The 11,151-nt window shown below is 40.4% G+C and overlaps 1 protein-coding gene across 1 annotated transcript; it reads left to right on the forward strand.

The window, feature by feature from the left end:
- The first annotated feature begins 3,068 nt into the window (after positions 1-3,068).
- Positions 3,069-10,282, forward strand: TLR3 (toll-like receptor 3). The gene is made up of 4 exons (XM_009883901.1): positions 3,069-3,511; positions 4,914-5,105; positions 7,560-9,379; positions 10,033-10,282. Exons 1-4 carry the CDS (start codon positions 3,071-3,073, stop codon positions 10,259-10,261), a joined length of 2,682 nt encoding a protein of 893 aa, XP_009882203.1. The 5' UTR covers positions 3,069-3,070; the 3' UTR covers positions 10,262-10,282.
- Positions 10,283-11,151: the final 869 nt, after the last annotated feature.

An 11,151-nucleotide genomic window follows, 5' to 3' on the forward strand; every position in this document is an offset into this window, starting at 1 on the left:
TGAGGTATATAAATTCTTAAATGTGTAAGTTTTCCTGGAAGTATTTGGATTGAATCTACGGTCAGTGTTTTCTCTACACCTTGTCTCTTCTCCGTTACTTTCTCTGCTTAGTTTGGTACTGTCTACTTTTACTTTCTCATACACCTTTCTATAGCCTGGTATTCCTTTCTCTATGAGATGGAAAGATGGTTAGAATTTTATGTGGCTGGCTTGTAAAACAATAACTGGCAAGAACTGTAAAATTAAGAAGTGGTATATGAGGCATTCTTACTGCATATAAGTATAAATATTTTAAGTGTAGTTAAGCTCAGAGCATAGTGGTTAACATCGAGGGGCCTGTGTATAAATATCTATGAATGTGGTTAAGCTCAGAGCTCAGTGATTAACATTGTGTATTATTTGCCATATTTGCTGTATTTTATGCATATTAAAGCAATGCAAAATTAATCAGAAAAGGGAAAATGATTGGAAACTGGCATTGAGAATAGATGAAATGTTGGTAGCTTTTTGAACATTATTATTTTTAGGTAAGGCAATACTATTGTTTTTAAAGAAAAATCTGAATGTAGAGAAATTATTAGACATACCTTTTCTGCAGAAAAGAATGCTACTTTATGGGTGAAAAATACTGACTCTTTGCTCAGTATAAAATTACATGTTTTTTGAGCTGGGCTTGCTTAGCCTTCAGTTTAAGATACCAGTTATGTCAAAATGATCGTAATTTGTCCTCTGTTCATTTTGCCTTTGCAGATAAAACAATGGGAAGTGCTGTTTTTTGGTGGAGCAGCTTGTCTGTCAGACTGGTGTCTGTCTGCTTGCTGTGCGCATCAGTTGGAGAGCAATGTCAGATCCGGAATGAAATGGCCGACTGCAGTCACCTAAAGCTGACTCAAATTCCTCCTGATCTCCCAACCAATATAACGGGTTTGGACATTTCTCATAACCAGCTAAGACAGTTAGGTCCTGCAAATCTGACCAAGTACAGCCAGCTGGTTTACTTGAATGCAGGCTACAACAGCATCTCTAAACTGCAACCAGAGCTGTGCCGAAGTGTGCCCCTGTTGCGGATTCTGAAGTTAGAACATAACGAATTGTATAAGCTCCCTGACAGAGTCTTTGTTTCCTGCACCAACCTGACTGAGCTCAATTTAGGATACAACAGAATAGATATAAAAAATGATCCTTTCAAACCCCTGGAGGTAAGCTTTACAAATGCACCTTTTCGTACAAATAAAGTACAAATGGGGAATTTATTTTCCAGTGTGTGTACAGAACAGCTGCCTATTTGCATCTGAAAATACCCAGCACATAATCTTCCTTTATAGTTTTTCTAAAAGAAAAGGCCTCGCACACTGGACTCAGCCATCCTCACGAGTCAATGTTCTCCATCCCCTTTTCCCTATTGCATCCCATTGAGGCACCTCTCCATACAGAACTTGTGCTGAGAGAATAGCAGCAGCAGGTGACGTATAGGGTGAAGGGGATGGTGTGGAATCTGAGTTGCCTGGGGTCTAAAAATAGTAGCTAGCGGCAATTCTCAAGGTCAAGGTGTAATTACTCAGGCCATGACGGACAGTGCTTAAGCTGAATGTAGCGTCTCCCAGGACTGAGAAAGAGTAAGAAGGTTTTTACTCTACCTTTGTTTTTCCTGGTAGTTTATATGTGGTTAAATCATCTCCTCTGTAGCATCTATGAGGTTGGGCGACCAGCACAGGAGGCAGGAAAAGACTATTCCGTTGTCTTCGTACCAAGCAGGGACTCATGCAAAAGGACTGTGGTTTGGATTTGGGATGGGAATAGTATGACAGTGCACTGGCGTTTTTAGTTGTTGCTGAGCTCTCAAGGCCTTTTCTGCTCCTCACCCTGCCCCACCAGCGATGGGCTGGGGGGCACAAGGGGTTGGGAGGGGACACAGCAGGGACAGCTGACCCCAACTCACCACAGGGATATTCCATACAATGTGATGTCATGCTCAATATGTAAAGCCGAGTGAAGAAGGAAGCGGGGGGACATTTGGAGTGGTGGTGTTTGTCTTCCCAAGTCACCGTTACACGTGGTGGAGCCCGGCTTTCCTGGGGATGGCTGAACATCTCCCTGCCCATGGGAAGCAGGGGATGAATTCCTTGTTTTGCTTTGCTTGCGTGTGCGGCTTTTGCTCCACCTACTAAACTGTCTTTGTCTCAACTCACAAGTTTTTCCTCACTTTTACTCTTCCTGTCCCCCATCCCAACGCGGGGGAATGAGCGAGCGGCTGTGTGGTCCTATCTGCCTAAGGTGGGGTTAAACCACGACAATGCTCAAAAAATATGGGGTGAGGTATATAAATTCTTAAATGTGTAAGTTTTCCTGGAAGTATTTGGATTGAATCTACGGTCAGTGTTTTCTCTACACCTTGTCTCTTCTCCGTTACTTTCTCTGATTAGTTTGGTACTGTCTACTTTTACTTTCTCATACACCTTTCTATAGCCTGGTATTCCTTTCTCTATGAGATGGAAAGATGGTTAGAATTTTATGTGGCTGGCTTGTAAAACAATAACTGGCAAGAACTGTAAAATTAAGAAGTGGTATATGAGGCATTCTTACTGCATATAAGTATAAATATTTTAAGTGTAGTTAAGCTCAGAGCATAGTGGTTAACATCGAGGGGCCTGTGTATAAATATCTATGAATGTGGTTAAGCTCAGAGCTCAGTGATTAACATTGTGTATTATTTGCCATATTTGCTGTATTTTATGCATATTAAAGCAATGCAAAATTAATCAGAAAAGGGAAAATGATTGGAAACTGGCATTGAGAATAGATGAAATGTTGGTAGCTTTTTGAACATTATTATTTTTAGGTAAGGCAATACTATTGTTTTTAAAGAAAAATCTGAATGTAGAGAAATTATTAGACATACCTTTTCTGCAGAAAAGAATGCTACTTTATGGGTGAAAAATACTGACTCTTTGCTCAGTATAAAATTACATGTTTTTTGAGCTGGGCTTGCTTAGCCTTCAGTTTAAGATACCAGTTATGTCAAAATGATCGTAATTTGTCCTCTGTTCATTTTGCCTTTGCAGATAAAACAATGGGAAGTGCTGTTTTTTGGTGGAGCAGCTTGTCTGTCAGACTGGTGTCTGTCTGCTTGCTGTGCGCATCAGTTGGAGAGCAATGTCAGATCCGGAATGAAATGGCCGACTGCAGTCACCTAAAGCTGACTCAAATTCCTCCTGATCTCCCAACCAATATAACGGGTTTGGACATTTCTCATAACCAGCTAAGACAGTTAGGTCCTGCAAATCTGACCAAGTACAGCCAGCTGGTTTACTTGAATGCAGGCTACAACAGCATCTCTAAACTGCAACCAGAGCTGTGCCGAAGTGTGCCCCTGTTGCGGATTCTGAAGTTAGAACATAACGAATTGTATAAGCTCCCTGACAGAGTCTTTGTTTCCTGCACCAACCTGACTGAGCTCAATTTAGGATACAACAGAATAGATATAAAAAATGATCCTTTCAAACCCCTGGAGGTAAGCTTTACAAATGCACCTTTTCGTACAAATAAAGTACAAATGGGGAATTTATTTTCCAGTGTGTGTACAGAACAGCTGCCTATTTGCATCTGAAAATACCCAGCACATAATCTTCCTTTATAGTTTTTCTAAAAGAAAAGGCCTCGCACACTGGACTCAGCCATCCTCACGAGTCAATGTTCTCCATCCCCTTTTCCCTATTGCATCCCATTGAGGCACCTCTCCATACAGAACTTGTGCTGAGAGAATAGCAGCAGCAGGTGACGTATAGGGTGAAGGGGATGGTGTGGAATCTGAGTTGCCTGGGGTCTAAAAATAGTAGCTAGCGGCAATTCTCAAGGTCAAGGTGTAATTACTCAGGCCATGACGGACAGTGCTTAAGCTGAATGTAGCGTCTCCCAGGACTGAGAAAGAGTAAGAAGGTTTTTACTCTACCTTTGTTTTTCCTGGTAGTTTATATGTGGTTAAATCATCTCCTCTGTAGCATCTATGAGGTTGGGCGACCAGCACAGGAGGCAGGAAAAGACTATTCCGTTGTCTTCGTACCAAGCAGGGACTCATGCAAAAGGAAGGGCCTCAGGACAAAAGAAAATAGAGACAGTCTGTGGTTACCAATTATTGTACAATGTTCTAATGAGTGTGCGTGTTGTTTTGAACAAGTCTGAACTTTTCTGCTAAACTCAGTATTCCAGTTCAAGTACACAAAATGTGCTTGTTTGCGTTGTAGGGCTGCTCACTCTCAGCTTAGTACAAACGGGTGCAGCCAGCCCCGGTGCTGGGAGCAGAACTGAAGTTCTGACCTTCCTGGCTTTGCTGCTGCCCTGATCCTGATGGAGGCCAGGCTTGGGGCACCCCAAGGCATGTCCTGTGGAGGCACCTTTAGGGTAGCACCTCTTCCTTTGCAGATGTAGGAGGAATCTGAGCACCAGGCCATGAGCTGGAGTACTACAAGGCATACAGTGCTGATCTTTGCACTCCTCTTCCCTTCCTCGCTTCCATTCACGGGGATGGACCACAGCAAAGAGGGTGGAACGCAAGGTTTAATAATGCAGTAGTTGTAACTGCAGACACCTGTAGGCTTTTGCTTTTGCGACTTTATCTGGAGCAGGAGGGCTTTCAGTGAGTTAAGGAATTTTAGATAAAGTAACTCTTTGGTTTGCAGTAGATATTTTAGCAGCTTAAGACCATGGACACAATGAAAGTTACAGGTGGGGAAAGTACAGAAGGCTTCTTCCTGCAGGAGCCTGAGAGCTGCCATTTCTCTATTACGAATTTATTTTTATTGTAGTATTGCAACTAATTTCTAATCGATTAGACTCTAATGCAATATTTCAAAATGGTTTCTTATTATATAAAATGAAAAGGATTTTATACTTTTCTGTTTGCATCTTCTCCCCAGAACTTGAATATTTTGGACCTATCTCATAATTTTTTGAAGTCAGCAAATTTAGGATTGCAGCAACAGTTGAAGAACCTTCGTGAGCTCATGTTGGATAGCAATCAAATCACCGAGTTAAAAAAGGAAGACTTAATTTCTCTTAGCAACACCTCATTGAACAGTCTTGATTTGTCATCAAATCCACTGAAAGAGGTAGGAAGCATTTCAACAGAAATTCAACAGGTTTAAGTATAAAATGCAACTATCCTGATTTATCCTTTATGATTGTATGGCATTCACATTACATTTTTGATTCGCTGAGGTCAAAGATAAAACCATTCTATTGTATACAGCATTAATCCTGATCTCCAGTAGTGATACACATTCTTTTTCTTCCACTGAAATCAGCAAGAACTGGTTCCATATAGATCGGAGGTTTCAAGCAAGAGCTACATCAAATAGCTCTCTGAACCCTTACCAGATATTTTCTATGCAGGATTTTTTTTTTTTTTTGTACATGCTGAAAATGAACAGCTGACATAATTTCTAAGTGGGGGAAAAGTGCGATATTATGCATGGCTCGTTATACAATCTAGGTCTTGCTTCCTAGTTAATCAAAGGGAACACTAATTTGTGCCTACGGGGTACCCCAGAGAAATAACAATTGCGGAAAAGTATACTCACTCTTTAAAAAAAACAAATGGGTGTTTTCTCTGCCACCTACCTTACTGTTCTCCCTGACCCACTTCTCAGTGTTATAATTCTTCGAAGAGTGATGGTAAGTGCTGCAGATCTAAACTGGTTGACCCTCAGCACAGAATCATAGAAAGGTTTATGTTGGAAGGGACATTGAAGATCATCTAGTGTGAATACTGAATACTAAATAAAGGTCATCAGCATCTGAATACTGAATTTGCATTGTAGAATCATAGAATCATAGAATGGTTTAGGTTGGAAAGGACCTTAAAGATCATCGAGTTCCAATCCCCCTGCCATAGACAGGAACACCTCCCACCAGCCCAGGTTGCCCAAGGCCACGTCCAGCCTGGCCTTGAACACCTCCAGGGATGGGGCCTCAACAACTTCTCAGGGCAGCCTGTTCCAGTGCCTCACCACCTTCAAAGTGAAAAATCTCTTCCTAATGTTTAATCTAAACCTGCCCTCTTCCAATTTAAACCCATTCCCCCCTGTCCCATCACGACATGCCCTTGTAAAAAGCCCTTCCCCAGCTCTCCTGTAGGCCCCTTTTAGGTACTGGAAGGCAGCAGTAAGGTCTACCTGGAGCCTTCTCTTCTCCACGCTGAACACCCCCAGCTTTCTCAGCCTCTCCCCATAGGAGAGGTGCTCCAGCCCTCGGATCATCCTCGTGGCCCTCTTCTGTACATGCTCCAACAGGTCCATGTCCTTCTTATGTTGGGGACTCCAGAGCTGGACGCAGTACTCGAGGTGGGGTCTCACGAGAGTGGAGTAGAGGGGCAGCATCCCCTCCTTTGACCTGCTGGCCACGCTGCTTCTGATGCAGCCCAGGATACAGTTGGCCTCCTGGGCTGCGATTGCACATTGCTGGCTCATGCTGAGCTTCTGGTCAATCAGCACTCCCAGGTTGTTCTCCTCAGAGCTGCTCTCCAGCCATTCCCTGCCCAGCCTGTATTTGTGCTTGGGATTGTATTTGCTTGGTTTTTTTTTCCCGTTGATGGATCTGTAGAGAGCATGTTACAAAAATGTTTTAAAGTGGCATAAGCTTGTGCCACTGCTGAGAGGCAATCCCACCGTCCTCGTTCCCTTGACCGCTTCATCCCTCCCTCTTTCTGGTACAAGCTTTCATAAGGCCATGCACTGGGTCACCAGGGAAACTCTAGAGATGTTTTGGCTTGGTTAACTTGTCGTGGGGCTGGTTGCCTACCTGGTTCACCACATCACTGCCTGTATGGCCATATTGGCATGTGGATAGGTAGATGCGACTGCTCCTTTCTTGGGCAGTGCTACATTATGCTGGTTTAACCTGCTCTGATTTTACAGTACTGATGTCTGAAAAGCAGCCTTATGCATTTGAATCATTCTGACAAATGGAGTATTTAATAATTCATCTAATATGTGAATTAAGATGAGGGGCCAGCACTATGATGGAGGTTTGGGATTTATGTTGTGGACACAAGTGTGTAGCATCACATTTTGTGTGTGTAGCTTCTGCTCACACAGAGTAACCGGGTTTCTTCTTGACTGTCTGAAGTCCCAAATAACTTTTTTACAGTATATCTGGTTTTGCACTGGTATATTGGTATCCATAGCAGGTACCAAAAAAAGAAAGTTGAAGAAAGAGATTATCTCAATTTCTACCATAGTTCTAGTGCAAGAGTTTTACTAGTTGGATACAAAATTGTAATTTACTTACATCTCGCTAAGCAACTTTCTATCTTCCTTTAAAAGAGTACTACTCAGAACTCTGATAATCCTGCTACAAATTTTAGAACTATTATCCCAAGAAGTATAAACTCAAAGAAGTGTTTGTCTGAACTTGTCTGTGGAAAAATCTAAGTGTAGTAGTTATATTCTGCTTGAAAATCTCACTTGAAAACCTTTGCAAATTTTGGCTTTATTGGTTAACTTTCTTACATAATCCCCTTGTTTAGCTCAAAACTCTTTTTTTTTTTTTTTCCCCCCTTTCAGTTTCACCCAGGATGTTTACATGCAATTGGAAATCTCTTTGGCCTCATACTCAACAATGTTAACCTTGGTGAAAATCACACAAGGAAACTTTGTACAGAATTATCAAACACAGCGATTCAGAACCTCTCCCTGAGCCGTGTGAAGCTTTCATACATTGGCAATTCAACTTTCCAGGGACTGCAAGGAACAAATCTTACTGTTTTAAACCTTTCCCAAAATTCCCTGTCTGTGATAGACAATGATTCATTTCGGTGGCTTTCAAGTTTACAATACTTAGACCTGAAGCATAATAACATTCATGTATCTTCACGTTTATTTTATGGATTATCCAACCTCAAACATCTCAATCTGATAAGTTCGCTTACCAGGAAAATTGAAGATTTTTCCTTTCATTGGTTATATCACCTGGAGTACCTTATAATGGATAATAACAATTTTCCAGGAATTACTGCTAATACGTTCACAGGTCTGAACAATCTGAAATACCTGAGTCTCAGTAACTGCAACATAAATTTACAAAGAATAACTATTAAAACATTTTCATCGCTTGCTAATTCCAGTTTGCAGGTTCTCAACCTCACAAAAACAAGAATCTCTACAATAGAAAGTGGGGCATTTTCTTCTCTGAGCCACCTGAAGATTCTCGACCTTGGTCTCAATGAAATTAGTCAAGAGCTCACAGGTCATGAGTTTCAAGGTCTCAATAGTGTAGAAGATATTTATCTTTCCTATAATAAAAACTTGACTTTGCGAAGCGAATCATTCATTTTTGTCCCAAGCCTTAGAAAACTGATGCTGAGGAAGGTAGGTTGCAGTAATCTGGCACTTTCTCCTTCGCCGTTTCATCCTCTACGAAATCTGACTGTCCTGGACATCAGCAATAACAACATAGCAAACATAAAAGAAGACTTGTTTGATGGACTTCACAAACTTGACATTCTGGATTTGCAGCACAATAATTTAGCCCGACTTTGGAAACACGCAAATCCAGGTGGCCCTGTTCTTTTTTTAAAAGATCTTCCCAACTTGCGTATTCTTAATTTAAAATCAAATGGGCTCGATGAGATTCCAGTTCAGGTTTTCAAGGGTCTGCTTCAGTTAAAAAACTTGGATTTAGGATCAAATAATTTGAATTTGCTTCCAGCAACTCTGTTTGATGACCAAGCCTCTCTGAATTCATTGAACCTTCAGAAAAATCTCATAACCTCAGTGGAAGAAAAAGTCTTTGGCCCAGCTTTCAAGAGCTTGAGAATACTAACGATGGATTCCAATCCTTTTGATTGCACCTGTGAAAGCATTGCTTGGTTTGCTGATTGGCTTAATGCGACCCAAGCATATATACCTGGATTGAGGTCCCAGTACATTTGCAACACCCCACCTAAATATCACGGCAGTCTGGTGTTGCATTTTGATAGCTCCACCTGCAAAGACAGTGCTCCGTTTAAACTTCTGTTTATGATCACTACCACTATTGTGATGCTAGTAATCTTTAGTGTTCTTCTCATCCATTTCGAAGGGTGGAGAATAGCTTTCTACTGGAATATTTCAGTAAATCGAATACTTGGTTATAAAGAACTTGACAGACAACAGGAAGAGTTTGATTATGATGCCTATGTTATTCATGCAAGACGGGACAAGGATTGGGTGTCGAAGAATTTCATGTCTCTGGAAAAAAATGACAAAATTAAGTTTTGTTTAGAAGAGCGGGACTTTGAAGCGGGTATATCTGAATTTGAAGCCACAGTTAACAGTATAAAAATGAGCAGAAAGATTATTTTTGTTGTGACTGAACACCTTTTACAGGATCCCTGGTGCAAAAAGTAAGTAGGGTATAAAATTTTATGTGTAAGGGGAAAAATTCTTAACAGACTTTTTAAACAAGTTAATCTTCTTTTTTTTCTGGGTAATTTAATAAAAAATACCATTTAATTAAAAGTACCATGCAAATTCTCCTTTAATATATTTACTTAATATATCATAACTTCAGAATAATTCCTAAGTTAATAAAGTTAATTGCTCCAGACCTCCCCTAGTGGAAATTTGAATCTTGCAGTCAATATTTTTATTTTTATTTTCAAAAAGTCGAGCTGTCACCTGTGCAGATTGCTTTCCTTAAAATTACATGTTTGAAAAAGAGCAATAATGGGTGAGAACACTAGCATCCAAAGATGATTTTTATTTGTCTTTGAATTAATCTTTTCACCTTTCTTATGTAGAGATCTCGAAAAGAAAGGACCTTTGCTAAACAAGGCTAGATCGAGACAGTAGACTTAGCTTATATTTTTAGAGCATGATTTTTTTTCTTTGGTTAGAAGGTAACTGATTTAACATAAGTAATGACAATTCTATATCACAGAATAGATATTAAGACCCCTTGAGTTTGCGATATTATGTGAGCTATGAAAAGAACTGTTTGTCATTTTTTTCCCTCCACAAGAAAGAAAACATGTATTTTGTCTTATTTTTGTTTCAGATTTAAGGTGTATCATGCTCTTCAGCAAGCTATTGAACAAAGTCGGGACTCCATCATATTGATCTTTCTTCACGATATCCAAGATTACAAGTTGTACCACGCACTTCACCTGAGAAGAGGAATGTTCAGATCTCGCTGCATCTTGAACTGGCCAGCCCAGAAAGAACGAATCACTGCGTTTCATCAGCAATTAGAGATGGCACTCAAATCTAATAGTAAACCACACTGAAATTTTAAAGTACAAATTTGAATTATGGGGTCATTTTATTGCATGTTTTCTATCACTGGAAAGCTAACAAGCCTTCAGAAAGACCTGGAAAAAGTTTCTCACGCTGGAAGGATATGTAAGAGTTGCTATAATTTAAATTAACTTGTCTATATTCATGTTTTTCCTGGTATTTTAATTCACCTGCACTGAAGCGACACGTTAAAATGGATCATGATTGATAGTCATTTCAGTCTGTGTATCAAAAATGTGGTAAAAATTCTGAAAAGCAGTGAGAATGACTGCTGTTCTCAGAAAACAGTCCATCTGATGTAGTGTAGAAGAGACACAGACTCTCTACTTCAAGGGGATATTCAAAAGAGAATGCAATAATGATAAAATAGCAAATTCTGGGTAGATTCGGTGAAATTAAAACTGGAAAGCTTTCCACGGGAAGCACAGCAAGTAACATGGCAAATTATTTCTGTAGTCAAAACCAAGAAACATAGCAGAGTTCCAAAGTGAGATTTAAACCCTTTGTTTTAAGAGAAAGCCACAGAAAGAAACTTGACCCTGCGGGCAGCCTGCTCAGAGCATGCAGTACAGGATTGCTTATGCCTTCTGGGTGGGGCTCATACCAGTCGTTGTCAAAACCAGATTTTCAGACTAATGAGTCAACTGATTTAAACAATGTGGTATGAATAAAAAAAAAGATGGTTTGTTCTTCCCTACGGGAATTCAGAGAGCTGGCAGAAGGACATCTTGAAAGTACAGATTTGAATCATGGGGTCATTTTATTGCAGATTATTTATTGCATATTATTTATTGCATCAAGGCCAGGCTGGATGGGGCTTTGAGCAACCTGGGCTGGTGGAAGGTGTCCCTGCCCATGGCAGCAGGGTTGGAACTCGATG

The sequence above is a fragment of the Charadrius vociferus genome, unplaced genomic scaffold (genome assembly GCF_000708025.1).
Source record: "Charadrius vociferus isolate BGI_N301 unplaced genomic scaffold, ASM70802v2 scaffold514, whole genome shotgun sequence".
Classification (NCBI taxonomy): Eukaryota; Metazoa; Chordata; class Aves; order Charadriiformes; family Charadriidae; genus Charadrius; species Charadrius vociferus.